The sequence below is a fragment of the Gadus chalcogrammus genome, chromosome 3 (genome assembly GCF_026213295.1).
Source record: "Gadus chalcogrammus isolate NIFS_2021 chromosome 3, NIFS_Gcha_1.0, whole genome shotgun sequence".
NCBI classification, from domain to species: domain Eukaryota; kingdom Metazoa; phylum Chordata; class Actinopteri; order Gadiformes; family Gadidae; genus Gadus; species Gadus chalcogrammus.
This window is the reverse complement of record NC_079414.1, coordinates 22,286,220-22,303,719: the sequence shown is the minus strand read 5'-3', so window position 1 is coordinate 22,303,719 and position 17,500 is coordinate 22,286,220. Positions and strand designations below refer to the sequence as shown.

The 17,500-nt window shown below is 48.2% G+C and overlaps 1 protein-coding gene across 1 annotated transcript in view; it reads right to left on the bottom strand.

Annotated features, from left to right (window-relative positions):
* Positions 1–17,500, bottom strand: part of sh3pxd2aa (SH3 and PX domains 2Aa) — an 85,678-nt gene that overhangs the window by 56,501 nt on the left and 11,677 nt on the right. The window contains exons 3-4 of the mRNA XM_056586777.1: positions 5,666–5,741; positions 1,834–1,910 (exon numbers count right to left, since the gene is read on the bottom strand). Of these exons, the coding sequence (XP_056442752.1) occupies positions 1,834–1,910; positions 5,666–5,741 (153 nt within the window). The remainder of the gene's footprint in view (positions 1–1,833; positions 1,911–5,665; positions 5,742–17,500) is intronic.

The following is a 17,500-nucleotide window of genomic DNA, read 5'->3' as shown; positions in this document are numbered from 1 at the left end:
GAGAGAGAGAGAGAGGGAGGGAGAGAGAGAGAGAGAGAGAGAGAGAGAAAGAGGGGGAGAGAGAGAGAGAGAGAGAGAGAGAGAGAGAGAGAGAGAGAGAGAGAGAGAGAGAGAGAGAGAGAGGGTACGAGAGAGAGAGAGAGAGGGTTCGAGAGAGAGACAGACACAGAGAGAGAGAGAGAGAGAGAGAGAGAGAGAGAGAGGGGGTGAGAGAGAGAGAGAGAGAGAGAGAGAGAAAATCGTTGATCAGATGAGAATACGAAGGGACTGCTCTTCCCAGCCCACAGTCAAAATCTAATTCTCACAATTTCACATCAAGTCCAGTTTGTTTGTACAAGCTTTTATCACAGCCTCAGCACCAAGGGGCTTCACAGGCCTCCGTCAAAAGGTCAAGGAGAAACTCCCCGAAAGCCAGAGGGAATGGGAGGATATCTTGAGGAGGAACACAAGGGAGTGATTCCCTATTCCAGGGAAGACTTCCATGACTAGATTGAAAAAGACGTCTCATTTGACTAGAGTTTAGTAGCAGAGCTGTCAAACATTTCGGCAAATGAACACGCATAATTTATTAATTAATATTCACTTTATTTCATGTTTTTTCACCTTTCAGTTTTTGGTTTGAATCAAACTCAAGCTTGTGTCTGAGCCTTCAGTATGCTGTCCATCATTCATTATTATTTCATGATCTTGCCAAAGTTATTAATATTGATGTACCTGGAGCATAATCCAGCAGAAGTGCAGCGCATGAAAAATGATCGTGAAGATTATGATAACTACTATTATATTACTATTATTTAGAGTTCAAATCTTCGTATCTAGCAGTTAACAACCGTGGGATGAACTCGGTGACAGTAGAGATTTCAAGTGGATGACATTGCTGTCCCAGAATCCTTGAGGGAGCCAGATCCTCATGAGAATGGGCATGTGGTGACCCTCATTTGTCTAATCATACCGGATGCAGTACAAAACACTGAAAAGCCTAAACATTACACAGAGGTCAGTGACTGTTATTGTAATTACGGGGTCATGTTGAGTTCCCTTATGAGTAAAAGCAAATCGCTGATATCATTAAGCTGTGACCTAACAAATGTTGAGTTCATTTCACAAGTTCCCTTTCGACTTAACGCAATCGCTGAAACCATTAGAATGTTAACTAACAGACGTCCTTCTAAGTTATTGGTTGATTTGTTAGCGTGTGGAATATCGAATGCTCATAACGGGAAGCTATCTAACGAACAAGAATAGCCAGGCCTCTGGAGAAACCTCACAAAAACATGCCCCACAAAAACATGGCTCACAGAAACATGTGGGGCCAGAGTCCTGTGCACACCAGGCAACAACACAGCAACATGTGAGGTTAGAGTAGTCTGTGCACACACCACGCAGCCACATAAAAACATGGCTGACACAGCGAGCTCGCTGTGTCAGCCATGTTTTTATGTGGCTGCGTGGTGTGCACAGAGTACTCTCCTCCCTGGCAATGTGCAGAGAAAAAGGAGGGAAAGTAAATACAAAAGGGAGGAAGGACCGAAGGAAGGAAGGCAGAATGAAAGGATTGGAGGAGGGGGCACGCTATACGCAAAGAAAGGCATAAGAGAGAAGAGGGGCCGGTTCCAAACAGGAAGTGAGTAGTGACTCGGTGTCCTTTGATCTGTAAGCGTTTCTATTCAAGTTCGTTTTTTTTGTGTGTTTATTTTGGTTTTCAAGGCTGTGTGGAGGCCACACTTTTTTCTACCCAATGAGATTAGGCCTAGGAGAAGCTGAGCAACACATTCAAAGAATAAAGGTATGAGTCAGGTCATGGAAGGCCCATATTAGGAGTTCCTGTCTTACCCTGCAGTAGTCATCGATGAAGCGCAGCCTCTTCATGGCCACGTCTCGCACATGGCTCCTTCGGAACAGGATTTTACCTGAGAGAGAGAGAGAGAGAGAGAGAGAGAGAGAGAGAGAGAGAGAGAGAGAGAGAGAGAGAGAGAGAGAGAGAGAGAGAGAGAGAGAGAGAGAGGGAGAGACAGACAGGTAAGATGAGGCAATAGTTGCAAACATGTTTGTGAGACGCACAACAGCCAGTACACAAAATTCTATATTTTTTTGGGTTCAAAGCGGAACTTATTATTTGTTTATGTAGTACCCTGGTCTGCCAGCAGATATCAGTAGCACCTCCCCCAGCCTTTCACTACAAAGGCCTTCTTAGCCTCCGGGCTTTAGCTGCTTTTTTTCTGCCCCCCCTTATGGATTCCACGACCTCTGCTTGCGGATTGGATTTCCAAAGAGCAAATAGGATTTATAAACACAGTGGTTCTTTCTAAGACCCTCACCCTCCTATCACTTGGGGGTGGGTTGGGGGGGGGTGTGGTTGTGGGGGGATCAAAGGATGTCCACCCTTTCCCCTCCCCCCCCCCCCCCCCCCCGCCAAAAAGCCTGCAGGGGTTTCTGCCCTCACAGGAAGTGACATCACCACCGTTCTAAAGACGTCCTCCAAGCCCAGACGGATGTGTTACGCGATCCCCTCAAACTGTGGCTAATCCCACCCGGTGTTTTCCTGGGGAGTCGTGTGAAGTGGCACAGTGTGGCGATGCATGATCCACGACAGCCCGCCAGGCGAGTGCCACTGCTGCGGCGGAGTGTGTTCCCGTGCCTTTGGACGGTTCTGCGTGTGTGAAGCAGTGGGGAGCGGCAGCAGCTCAGGAAGTACGGCTGGTCGACTGATAACCAGAAGGTTGCTAGCTGGATCCCCGGCTCCTCCTGCCCGAGTGACGAGGTGTCCCTGAGCGAGACGACGCCTCACCCCGACTGCTCCTGACGAGCTGGCTGTCGCCTTGCATGGTTGACTCCGCCGTCGGTGTGTGAATGTGTGCATGAATTGTTAAGTCGCTTTGGATAAAAGCCTCAGCAAAACCCCCTTATTGCAAAATATAAATGCAGAGACATGATGGTAGAGTGTAATGGGTTGATGATATGAACTCCTCCACGCTATGAAGCCGAGGCACTTTGCGTTGGTCTTATTTCCCCTCTTCTAAGTGTTCCACAGTCAATATTGGGGGCGCTCATCACGAGCGAGCGAGGACGCTGCTAGTTAACGTGCTAAACAAATCGTAATGCGGTGCATGTGGCGCCACCGACCGACAGAGCCAGCAGGTGGACGTTCTGGTGGTCCTGCAATGCTGTTGCACAACATGTAATACAGACCGACAGACCGACCGACAGACAGACAGACAGACAGACAGACAGACAGACAGACAGACAGACAGACAGACAGACAGACAGACAGACAGACAGACAGACAGACAGACAGACAGACAGAGAGACAGACAGACAGACAGACAGACAGACAGACAGACAGACAGACAGACAGACAGACAGACAGACAGACAGACAGACAGACAGACAGACAGACAGACAGACAGACAGACAAAACGGGAAGGGAGTGTGTGGAAAGACAGGGGGGGGTTTGTTGTTTGTTCTGGTGGCATCAGGAGAGCCTCTAGCAAAACAAACAGGGCAGAACCAAGTCTGCCACAGTCTCTCTCTCTCTCGCTCTGTATTGGAGATTTATTCATATATGTATTCCCGTTTTAAAGCGTAATGATCTAGATATATCTGTAGCACATGCCGATGGCAACAAATACCGACAATCTCATAAATTAAACGGCACAATTTAACTGATTGTTTCTGTTTTAAAAGTTGCACTCTGGGTTGGAGTTCAATCTTGCGTTAACTCTACTTGTAGTTACTCCAGGGGGCGTGCTTTCCCTGTCTAGAGGAGGATAAAATGACCACAAGGCCTGTTTGTGACGCCACTGCAGAGGTGACTCACGTGTAGTTCCACCCTTCCACCCTCCTAATACTTTAGAAAGCAAGTGCGTTTTGCTTCGTTGAACTAGAAGCTCAGTGCTTTGTTCCACTCAACATGTAATATGTTTTTTGATGTACGGTTTGACGTTTTTATTCCATTGAAGAGTGATCCAGGATTTCATACGAGTGACTTTTGTCCATTGACTACAGCAATGGAACCACTCAATTCCCACCGTCAATAAGCCAAATATGGGTTGTTTCCCCAGTTGGTTGCTAAACGTCAACCACTTTCCCATAGCATGAAATCTGTGGCTTCATAACCGCAGTGGGTCGAATGACGGGTGACATCAAGGCTGTGACGTCCATACTGTAGTTACAGCCTATGATATACAGCAGTCCCTTCCTACCCTATCACTCAACACTAGCTGTGCTCTTACTTTGAAGGAGCTAACTACACGCTTAGTGCCTCGTCAATAGAACAGTTTTAATAAATTTGTGTAATTTTTTACACACACACACACACACACACACTAACACACACACATATTCTCTGAGTGAAACAACAAGCAAAGTGCGTCTCCACCACTTTAATTACAGGAATGAATCCTTCGATTCACATTGAACAAAAGACAAACACATGCACTTGGAAAACGGCATAGAAAAAGAAGGATGCGAGAAAACCAACACATATATACAAGAAACGCTATGCAAGTGTTAACATAAAAAGAAACAACGCAGGCGTGCACGTCAACCGCACAAATAGCAGCAATGATGTCAGCCTCCTATGGTAATCAAGCGGATGCAAGCAGAGCCATCGATCACTCTCATGTTATCCTGGAGGCGGCCACCGCGTTTCACTCCCACCGTTTGACCGTGAGATATTCCTCCTGCCCGCTTCACCACTCGGATCAATGCTGAGGCAGTGCGCAACATGCACATATAGATTCACATATACACAGACACACACAAAGACATACATGCATGCACACACACACACACACACACACACACAAAGACATACAGACAGACAGACAAACACACACACAAAGACATTTCTACACAGACATAGACACATGCAGACACAAAAACACACACACAAGGACAAACACACACACACACACACACACACACAGACATACACACAAGGACAAACACTTACACACACACACACACACACACACACACACACACACAAAGACATACAGAGTACACACTTACACACACACACACACACACACACACACACACTTAGAAATATACACACACCCAGACATTGAAGACACACATTCACAAACACAGTCACACAAACACATCCATCGGCAAATAACATCATCAACAGCCTTCACACATAGTTCCCTGTAAATTACTGGGATAGTCTTTCAGGCCCCAATAGTGATTTTCACTCTCGTCACATGCGGCTACGTTCTACACGATTTCCGTCTTGGCCTGGGCCCTTCCACACACGGCAAAGCACTGCCGGATTAGATGGGCAGAGTGACAGACCAGCAGATGGCGGTAATGCACACTTATGGATGCAAACTGTCTTAAAACTCGTGGATTGAGACTTTATTTTCGGAGCCTGACCCGTTTACAGCAATTCTTGAAGAAAGCTTGCTTGCAAACAAAATAAGCCGCATTCATTTTGTTAATCGGATAAACCCGAAAAAGCTTTGGCACGTTAAGATGAACGAAGATGAAACGCATTTAAACATGTCCTCAGCGGAGTCCTCTGATTGGCTCGCTCGCTCGAGGAATCAGACGTCAAACGGACATAACCTTTTACGTGCCCCTCCCGGCAAAGTTGCTACTAACTCCCACAACACAGCCGTACTGGAATGGTACCCGGTCTTGGGGGTGAGCGTGTAGTTACCTGGGAGAAAGGGAATGATCCTCTTCTTGGGGTCCTTCTGTCCTCCCTCGATCGGGAACTTGTCAAGAATTTGCATCTGTGGAAGAGAAAGAAGAACGATTTCAGAAAGGGGGAGCCACACTGAGTCCAAATGTGTAAAAGTGTTTCATAATGTAGCAGTTATCATACACGGCTGTTCACCGTGACTGCAGCTACAGAGCAGAAACTGTGTGGGAGTCCCCAGCGGGATTCGAGCCCACAACCCGTGGCAACATTTGCTTGGGCGGTTGTTCGTGCTGAACACACACACACACCCGTGCGTGCACAACACACACACACACACACACACACACACACACACACACACACACACACACACACACACACACACACACACACACACACACACACACAGCAGGGTGTCATGTCTGGTTGTATTGCAAAAAGGAAAACGCTCCCCTCTCTAGTCACTGTTTGATATTATTCACACGGTGAGTTGTGCGGTCTCTTTATGGAGGAGGACGAGTGATACTCACAGCTTGTTATCGTCACCGCGATCCGACTAATGTTGGATACGTTAAGCAGTGTCTGGTTCCACATCGTGACCAACGGTGACTAATGACTCGATGAGTATGTCATCTGTAATCACATTACTGCAAAATGTAATTCAATTTGTGTCAACAATTTTTTTAATTCACTCACAAGTGCGTCTTGCATGTGTGCCAAGCAACCGAATGGTAGCAAAGCTCTTTTAGTTTGAATTCGTAATAGTCATCAGTAAAAAACAAAAAGGACACAATTGCACTTCTGAACATTAGCGGGAGATGGATTAGCTCGCCAGCTGAAGATATTCACACAAACGCCGACTGCAGTGGAAGGTAAATAGGGAGAATAGATGCATGAAAAGCGCATAAAAAGATCGACCCTGTCCAGACATAACTCTGCACTTAAATCCTGCCTTAATGCGGACGAGCGCTCCGAATCGGCCCGTACACCTACAGCGCCCTATGCATCAATTAACAAACACACCTCTGCCCGTTCTTGCAGCATATGCGTTGTGCTGCGTAGAGAGGGTTTAAATTATGGCAGTGCAGAAAAGTAGAGGGAAGAGGAGAAACCAAGGAGTGTTAAGAGAGTGGTGGGAGAGGAGAGGGGGGGGGGGGGGGGGGGGGGGGGGCAGAATGACAGACAGCGTTGAAAGGGAGAGGAGACATCTGCTTGGTGCGTCTGTCTGTGTCTGTGTGTCTGGGTGTGTGTGTTGACAGCCAGGGGAAACAGATGAACAAACAGCCTGGCAGGCATGTCGATGTGCAGACAAATGTAAAGACAATGTGTACAATGGTACTAACATATACACAATACATAAGAACAAACACCTTAAAAATAATATGATAGAAATAACCGAGTGTAATGATAATAGAGGAACACGCCTCTCAGAGTTATACAGTGATCAGGTTATGTGAGGCAACGTGTGACTTACTGTGTGCGTGTGTGTGTGTGTGTGTGTGTGTGTGTGTGTGTGTGTGTGTGTGTGTGTGTATGTGTGTGACTGTGTGTGTCCTACTGTGTGTACGGTGCATGTGCGCGTGCGTGCGTGTGTGTCCCTCCTCGTTAGGCTCTTGGCCACTAGCTTCCGGACAAATCTGCTACAATCAACACTTTTACACTTTATTGGTTACCAGGGGTAACGCACCCCTTCCCCTTAGTCCAGTCCACCACTGTCGACAACTGGGCCAAGGCCAGCACTTCATTAACCGCTTGGTGTTGACATGGTTTCAATGTCCTCCCCCCCCCCCCCCCCCCCCTCTCCTCCCCCAGCCCCAAAATATATCTCCCCTACTTTTTTCCTCCCTCTCCCTCTCTCTTCCTCGTCCCAGACAGATTCCTGGCGCCGGGAACGCATGTGAGGGTACCGCCGGGAATTCTGGGACCAGACAGAGCATGGTGGGGGGACAGGTGTCTGGTCAGGGGAGTGGGGGGGGGTGGATGTATGTGGGGCATGTTCAAATATCTATGGCACTAGTATGACGTCCATGCTGAGTGTCAGAAATTAGGTATTTGCAATGTCCTTTTTTACTGTTAATTACTCTGCATCACACACAGACGCACACGCACACACACACACACACACACACACACACACACACACACACACACACACACACACACACACACACACACACACACACACACACACACAAACACACACACACACACACACACCTCATTAACAGGCTGAGATAAGGCATTTCCCAGGACATTAAAGGAGAGATGAGAATCTACCGCCGAAACCATTGCTGCTGCACTTCCCAGACTTTACTCCACTGTCTCCTTGGTAACCAGCACGGAGCAACTGAAAGGCAGAGTCTTAGAGCGCCGTGATTGGCCGAGCCTCGGCAGCCCTAGACCACTGGCTGAAGCGTTTGGAGTCAGGTGAAAGAGAGAGGAAAGCAAGAAGGCCCTTTTCCCTCTATTGTTAGAGAGTTCGGATGACAAAATGACAGGCCTGCGTTTAGCTGTATGATATGACCAGCAGCACACACATTCACCATACACATTCACTAGATTTCACATAGCTATTCCCATGCACAGTATTACGTGTGTTTAATATGTTCAACTGGATAGAAAGTCGTAGAGTAGAATAGCACAGAAAAGCAATACAATACATCACAAAATACATATTTTGAACGATCGCCAAAGCATATTAGGGTTCAGAGATGACAAACAACGAAGGGCCATCCATGAACTGACCAAAGCTCATCAGTACGGCTACTCGATGCTACGTAGGTCTTTCTTGCCGCTTGGATCGCAAAACAGGCGAATAGGGCGGACATCCTGTTTTGACGGTTGGATTCCGAGCAGCTGGAGATGGAGTGTCTGGTGTCCATCAAGCACAGTGGTTGGTGCGGAAATAATTTCCTTTCCATTTTAATGATGCTGCACAACACAACACCAACCACTCTCTTAGGCCCCATGTTGTTGCCATTGTTATTGCATATGTTCTTAGAAAACAAGAGTACATACTCACAAGCTCTGAACCCCAAAGCAGGTTGAACATCATACTGACATTCGAATCATTTTTGTACTAAATATTCTTTCTTGAAATATGAAATTACGTTTAGGGGACTGGAGAATGTATCCATTTTGTACAAGGGGATCAATGTCAATAAAAATGGTTTCAAATGATAACAAGCTTAACTCCCACAGGGGTAGAGTACCTGGCACGCGTAAATATATGATCAAGGTTTCCATTGATGTTTCCATTCATCCGCACAGAGTCCCAACACAGAACAACAGAACTCCACGCCCATGATCGCGTCATGGGGACACTCTGCTGTGCATCCTAAGAGCGCCCCAACCAAAGTTCCCTGTCCTCTGGTCAAGGGTTACGAGCACAAGAGGTCGTCTGCAGAGGTCAGGCACCCCAGAGCCACTGAGGTAGACTCACTATGGGCTGTCGCTGAGCCTACTAGGGCGCCACGGCAACGGCACTCGTGTGATTGACTAACAAGACGATTGCTAACAGGGCGATTTGCACCGCCGCACTGCTCTGAACAGACGATGGGGGGAGGGAACCAGGCGGGAAGGAACAGCAGACGAGACAACAACTCAAAGCCTAGCCCCCACTTATTTTCATATCGCCGTGCGCACGTACTAAGAATAGAGACGCCATACATGGAGCAGTGGGGGGGTCGGTGTCGGAGCGAAGTTGTAAGGATGTCTGCTGCCGTGACTTTTGTTGGGTGGGCTGTTGTCGTTGTTTGTGTGAGTGAGTGAGTGAGTGAGTGAGTGAGTGAGTGAGTGAGTGAGTGAGTGAGTGAGTGAGTGAGTGAGTGAGTGAGTGAGTGAGTGAGTGAGTGAGTGAGTGAGTGAGTGAGTGAGTGAGTGAGTGAGTGAGTGAGTGAGTGAGTGAGTGAGTGAGTGAGTGAGTGAGTGAGTGAGTGAGTGAGTGAGTAAATGGGTGATGAGTGAGTGAGTGAGTGAGTGAGTGAGTGAGTGAGTGAGTGAGTGAGTGAGTGAGTGAGTGAGTGAGTGAGTGAGTGAGTGAGTGAGTGAGTGAGTGAGTGAGTGAGTGAGTAAATGGGTGATGAGTGAGTGAGTGAGTGAGTGAGTGAGTGAGTGAGTGAGTGAGTGAGTGAGTGAGTGAGTGAGTGAGTGAGTGAGTGAGTGAGTGAGTGAGTAAATGGGTGATGAGTGAGTGAGTGAGTGAGTGAGTGAGTGAGTGAGTGAGTGAGTGAGTGAGTGAGTGAGTGAGTGAGTGAGTGAGTGAGTGAGTGAGTGAGTGAGTGAGTGAGTGAGTGAGTGAGTGAGTGAGTGAGTGAGTGAGTGAGTGAGTGAGTGAGTGAGTGAATGGGTGATGAGTGAGTGAGTGAGTACCAAAGGGGAGCTGTGTGGAAGAAGTTCCCCCAAGATTGAGCAGGGCTGTGATAGAGTGAGACAGACAGGATGGATATGGGCATTACCTAACACCAACAGAGAAATCACAACACAGTCACACACACCCACAACCCCCCCCCCCCCCAAACACACACACACACACACACACACACACACACACACACACACACACACACACACACACACACACACAAACACACAAAGAACCCATGAGCCCACATGACAGGAGGAACATGTGATTCCTTTCCACTGTTCACTGCTCAGCTGTTCTGATTGGTTCCCCCATCAGTCAGGGAGACAGAGTCGTGTTCAGTCTCAGATGTGACCGTGTGGAAATCAGTCGAGGTTCAACAGCAAATTAAAAACCCAATCCGTTTGACGCACAACATCATGTCATCAGAAGTCACGTCACCGTTTTACACGGGCTGTTTATTGGCTTGCTAACCAGGTCATCGTCACATTAGCCTTAAACTGTGTTAAACTCATTTGGAGTTTAATTTAACTACGCTTTTTAGGATTTTCTTTATGTAACAACGGTGGACAGTGAATAAGATATAGGGCCAGGGACATTAAGGGGTTGACCCACGTGTCAGGCGTGGAAAAGTTTGAACAAACAAACCCTGCCTTCTCCTCTCTCCCCCCCCCCCCGCCCCCTCTCTTCTCCTCTCCTCCCCTCTTCTCCTCTCCTCCCCTCTTCTCCTCTCCACTCCTCCTCTTCTTCTCCCCCTCTCCTCTCCTCCTCTCCTCATCTCCTCTCACCTCCACTTCTTCTCCCCCCTCTCCTCCTCTCCTCTCCTCTCCCCTCTTCTGCTACTTAGCCCAGCTGGGATTCAGGAGACAGAAGGACACAATCTAATGGGCCGCATGATACCAGCAAGCACGGACATGCATTAGTGCTGCCTGGTGATATTAGGTTTCAGAGAGGCAGATGTCTGGAAGAGGACTTAGAGGGTGGGTGCTCTGGAGCAGAGGGGGGGTGGGGGGGGGGGGGGGGGTCTCCTTTCCAACTGCAATCACCCGCAGTTGTGCCCCCAAGATAGCCAGTTGGCCCCACATTGCAAAACAAATTGCTGCCCTAGTCATGAGTGCCGGCCAGCGTTACCTTGATCGCAATAACACACAACTACCCCCGTAAGGCTTTATTAATATTGCATGTCTTTGTGTGCTTGTGTTTGTCGGTGTTTGTGTGTGTGTGTGTGTGTTTTTCATAGAGAGTATAGTGTGTGTGCGTGTGTTTGTGAGTGTGTTTCTGTTTATCAGAGTGTGTGTGTGTGTGTGTGTGTGTGTGTGTGTGTGTGTGTGTGTGTGTGTGTGTGTGTGTGTGTGTGTGTGTGTGTGTGTGTGTGTGTGTGTGTGTGTGTGTGCTTGCGCGCGCACGACTGTGCGCGTGCATTCCTGCGTGCGTGCACGTGTATATCCGTGCGTACGTGCCCGTGGTAGGGATTTAATTTGCTTTGAAACACTGATCTGGGTCCGGGCTATGTCACTGAGGCATGCGGCTATGTGCTGTGCGCCCGTGTGTGAGCGAGGGGGCGTGCGTGTGTGTGAAAGAGGCAACAGGTGCGGGGATCCAGTCAGCCCTGTTCTTTCACTTGTTCCCTTCATCATCCAGCAAACAAACACGAGAAAGCGACACAGCTGGTGCCAGGGGAGCTGGTGGCCACAGCCTATTCCCTCTGCACTTTCCGGGACTAGCATGTGAGGGGGCCTTAAGCCGTGGTGGCAACGCAAAGTGTTAGTGAACCTTCCAGAATAAGCAACCCCATGCTGGCTCTGTGCTTAACATATCATTTTCACGTCAATGTAATGTTCTAGGGGTGACATTTTTTGCCACTGTTGCGCTTACACAGTGAAATGCCACGAAAAGAGTAAAAAAGAATGAGTTTGGCGTTTCTTATAACAGGTATCATTGAACCTGGAGGGATGTTTGACGCACGCCAGCCTGTGCCCTGACCCCTGACCCATGACCTAGCCCCACCTTAGAAGCCTCTGAGTTTCCTCGTCGCCATCCACACGGCGACACGGCGAAACCGGTGCCTATCGAATAGAAATGTGTGTGCGTGTGTCTCCGTGTTTCAGAAAGGTGTGACGGGGGAAATGACTGGGAGGTTGGAAATAGCAAGCAAGCGTGCGAGGTGGAAAATAGACGGGCAACAGGGGAGAGAGAAAAAGAGATTATGTGGATGATAACATCATTGCGTTATAGCAACAGGCCACCTGCCATGGAGAAAAAACCTCCAACTGTTTAAGAAGATATCCTCGAAACCAGGCAGAGTTAACTGGGGTTTGTGGGGGCGCACTATCTTTCTCATTGCGCTCATTGCGATGGCTTAGGTTTGAGGGTCTTGGGGGCTCACGTACAGTGAACACTGTTAGAGATGTAATCTAGTTGAGGTGTCACCCACTCAGCCAGAGGCCTCTGTATCCACTGGCCATGCCACTGGCCTTGAGATAACAGTCCCCATCCTGTTTCTCATCACAGCGCGTGTGAAGGCGTGTTCGGCGTAGGTTGTGGAAAATAATAAACGACACGGAAAGTTAGTCGTTGCCCAGCGTCGGGGTTGAGCTTCGCACGCCTCACGGGAGATGTATGCAAGTTGCTGCAGTGCGCAGTCCACTCGACAATCTGCATGCTTTTAAATAAGCCGACATCAGGGAGAGCAAGGAAAACTGGAGAACGAGCTGGTATTATCTGTGAGGAGACATCTTCTTTTTCAGACTGCGGTCTTGTTCATAAAGATTATGTCCCGGCGTGCCGCTGCCGCTGCAAGGATGCTTCAGGGGGCAAGCAGAACCTCACACAGGTCGGTGTGATGCCGAGTTAAATTCCAAATATTTTTTCTTATACAACTTGTTTAGTCCATTTATTTCAAGCTCTCCACGGCATAACATTACAGCATCGCCACAACGGCGGAAAAACTACCGGCACACCAAGTCCGTAGTCGTCACTGTGCACTCCCTAGTAACAGGTAAATGGCTACCGTAATTAATATAATAGGGGTGCCAACAAATTTAACAGCCAGACACCCGAGCAGCGCTGGACGGAGAGACCCCCCCCCCCCCCCTCTCCCCCAGGGATGTACAGTGATGGGCAAGACCTCAGGACCAGTCAGGGAGTGTTGGGCTCAAGACCGGGGGAGGTTGTGGGCTGTGGCTGAGGGGGAGAGTTGGGAGTGGTATAAGGGGGTAAGGGGGGGGGGGAGTTATAAGAACTAGAGAAGAATAGATAAAGAATAAATGTTTTTGATCGTGTTTGAACAGTTGATGTAATTCCAAGAACGAATAATCTGTGATCAATTTAAAGAAAGTGTTCATTTGGAAATCAAAGGCATATGTGCCCTCGTTTCTCGAATGGATTTCCATTGTGTCGCCCAATTTTCTTTTGCAATCAATTTCTGCTTTGTCTGTCTTCACTTCTTCGCTCCTCTTGGAGGCCTTTCGGCGGAGAGGCAAATCTTTCCCTCCACCAGCTCATACCTGGGCCCAGTACTTTTTCCTTTCTCCGATGGATCAACAACTCAAGGTTGACAGTTTCCTTCTCTCCGATCCTCCAGCCTTCACCCGGTGCAGAAAGCCATCAAGCGGCAGCATTTAGCACATTCCCCCGCACACATTAGAAATATCTCCGGATAACGAGAAATACCACACAATGCGAGTCATCAAACAACCAACACAAGGCCTCGGGCGACTCTCAAGCGTCGTAAACTTGATAAACCTCCGAGACCGAAATGTTTAGGCTTCATTGAATGGATATAAGGCCATGAGCAGCATCCCCCTGAACAAGCCAAGGCTGGTTGGAAAGGTTTCCATTCACACACCACTATGGCTTCTGTTCGACTGAGAAACCTTGCGCTGAATAAAAGGAAGACACACATAAGAGAGAGACGGACGGACAGATCCACCACGCCACGACTCCTGCTACACTCCCGTCTCTCTCGCCTCTCCCTGTACCTCTCCCTTGTTCTCTCCTCTCCCTCCGCACTTCGGAGCCACCATTTCCGTCACTCCCTCCCCATGCCTCCCAGTCAACCCTCGAAGCGTCCCGTTGAAGGGCTTAACTGTGTTCATTCATCCTAAATATAGCCCCCTGCTTCTGGCAGCTCCCTGCCGCGGCTGTGGGGCAACGCTGCGAGCAGTCTCCTCAGTTCCCCTCCGAGTGAGAACTAGGACACGGACACCTCGGCCGGCTTAGCTTAGCCTGGCCTGGCCCGGCCCGGCCCAGTTATGTCTGGGCCGAGCCAGGCTAAGCACATGATGATAGAGTGTAGAATAACTGTGCTTGTGTCTCATAGCACAATGTTGGTGCTCTCTGCCTCTCTGGGAGTGGGACAATATGATAGCCCTTCTCTCCCAGTTTCTCTCTCTCTCTTTCTGACACACACACACACACACACACACACACACACACACACACACACACACACACACACACACACACACACACACACACACACACACACACACACACACACACACACACACACACACACACACAAAGAGTGTCTTTATATCCAGGACCAGGGCACAATGGTCCCCCTCATCCAAGCCTGTTACAGTACATCCTGCATGAGCACCTCACGGCCAACCGGGCCACGCTATTGGCTCTTCAGCGATGCATCCCCGGAGCGAGGCATGCCGATAATGCCCCACGGTCCAGGCACGTGTTCCTTCTCCCGGTGCCCCCACAGATTCCCTGTTCACTGACACCTCCCTTCTTGTCAGGAACGCCGTCGGGCTACCGTATCATTTTGCTGTGCTGAATATCTGCAACGGGTTCTCGAAATCCGAATCCGTTTGCCGTCGGCGGTGCTGCTCTACACTGGGTGGCTACAGAGTGTCGAGCTGTAAAAGATGGCACAGCTAAACGCTGAGACGCATCTATAGGGCATATCTATAAGAGACACGGAGGCTGAACGCATGCCATAACTGGGTCGACGTACGAACAAGGTCCACTTTATTTGATGGGGAAAAAAGAGGTTTAAAGAGCAGTGTGTGTGTGTGTGTGTGTGTGTGTGTGTACCATGTGTCTGTGTGTTTACACTGTGTGTGTACACTGTGTGTGTGTGTGTGTGTGTGTGTGTGTGGAACACAAATCAAAAGCCCTCGTAAAAGCATGAGTCAGAGCTTATCCTTGGTCGAGACAGCTAGGCCGCATCTTAAAATATACCAATTTCCTTGTTCCAGGCCCAAGGACAGCCGAACCAACAAAAAACCCTCCTTCAGTGGTTCCCTATATGCTATTCTTGAAAGGATTCAGTTTATACCTAAAGGCAGTGCAGTAAGCAACATTGCCATATTTATCCTGATAATCAGCCTACGTAAGTTAAAAGTTAATAGCTTCTTTGAATTTTTAATTGGATGACTGTACTTAGATTGTGTTAAAATGGTGTATAATATGTTCTGAATATTATAATTACATTCGATCAAATTAAATGATAGTATTGATGATACTATGTGTATCTCGAATATAATTAGTGTGGGTGTCTGCGTGTTTGTGTATGTGTAGGCGTGCATGTGTGACGCCATTGTGTGTACGTGCGTGTGCCTCTACAACATCATAAAATCTTAAGTTCTAGCACATATTTGGCATCTTTAGTTAAAACTGCCCGGTGCACTAAAGAAGTAGTTACCATTTCCCTATGCACTAAAACTGGCAGCTTTAATTAGAATGGTCCTATACACTAAGAATAGCTCCATTAGTCAAAACTGTCCTATGCACCAAAAACGCCACCTTTAGCTACAAAGTTTTTCTTTCAATAAAGACACAGTAAGACTGCACTGTGCCCACTGAATGCGTCATACGTCTGGTCCCAGTAGTCAGCAACATAAAAAGCATTGTGTGATCGTTTCCCGGCCAGTTCCACACATTGGCTATAGAACGTCACATAAAACCATGCAATCAAAAAGAATATCCGAGTATTGTAGGCGTTCGAGAGAGAAGACGGGTGTGTGCTGCAACGGGCAGAAGCTCCGAGGGCCTAACGTTCCTCTCAGTGCGTTTGATTGGCAGTCGAGATGATTCTCCATCCCGACTCTTCCACCCGCTTACATTTTCCTTATCCTCCCCCCGTTGTAGCGAGGACAGAACCTGTCATCCCCTCAGGTGCAATAGCCGGTGAATAAGGGGACTGAAGTAAATAAAGAACTGGCTGCCTGAAGCAAGGAGAACTGCAGACAACGCAGTGGAACTACGGATGGACGCGATGGCACTTTCCTCCAGATCCGTCGCTGTTCTAAAAAGGTTCACACAAGACAGGATGTAATATCGTAATATGGATTTTTAATTAGGGCTAAAAAATGAAAACACTTGGGAAGGTACAAACAAGGAATTAAGGGTGTTTATGCTCCTGTTTCAGCAGTCAGCATGAATCAAAACCAGGACAAGGTTTATTATGGTCTTCGAAGTGTAATTTCTTCACCCAGTGTATCCAACTACGGGGCCAACTAGACCCCTTTCAAACTATATTAAAACAGAGAACCTGTGCCAGGCCAAATCAAACACATTCCACACCATACTGGATAAAATCCGATCCGTGTCCATTGCAGAACAAAGTCTAATTATTTCAATCACTGGCTTTTCTCCCGAGAACAGGACCGAGGACATTGAACCATCTAGGTAGCAGAGCGGTGAAGTCCTTCTTGTGGTTTGAGAGCGGCATGAGATTTAAAGGAGAACACATTCACCCAGAAATAGAGACACCCAGCATGGGACAAAAGCATTCATTTGGGTCTGTCTGCGGTGGCAGGCAGTGCTGCTTTTCATTTTGTTTTTGTCTAACCCAATAAACAGCGGGTCATGTCCTGGGAGCTTTGAGCAGCGCCTTCCACCAAGGTAGCAGAAATCCACCTTCTGCATCTAAATGTATACATGTTTGACTTGCGATTGATTCATATCAAGCAGTCAGTCAAGGGCACGGTAATGTAATGTTTATTAGTTTCAGTCTCCTCGTTAAGCTGAATTCAGTTCAATACACTGATGGATCCGTATCGCAGGGGTGAGGGAGGGTGGGGGATCATCAATACAATTCAATCATCCTCCCTTTTCTGGGTAAGTTTTTGAGAAGGTCAGCAAGGGGATCCACACGTAAAGTCCACAACGCTTGTGTCCACAAACACCACTTGGTTTATTATTCTCCCCGGAGTTTCTATTAGTCCTCGTTGGAAGCCATCTTTGTGTGCTGGCGTGTGTGCGTGTGCGCATGTGCGTGTGTGTGTGTGTGTGTGCATGCGGAGGTCTTCTGGTCCATTGTGCCTCTGGCCGGACGGTTATCAATGGGAGCCTTCAGTAGGACCCTTACCTGCCCTGATTGAAGCATCGTTAGCTGTTCAACGAGCACACTGACTCTATTGACATGACCTGAGCCACCAGAGCTCTGCACTGCACATTTTTACAGGAGAGACCCGAGAACCCCTGGTGCAATATACAGAGAGACACACAGACACACACACACACAAACA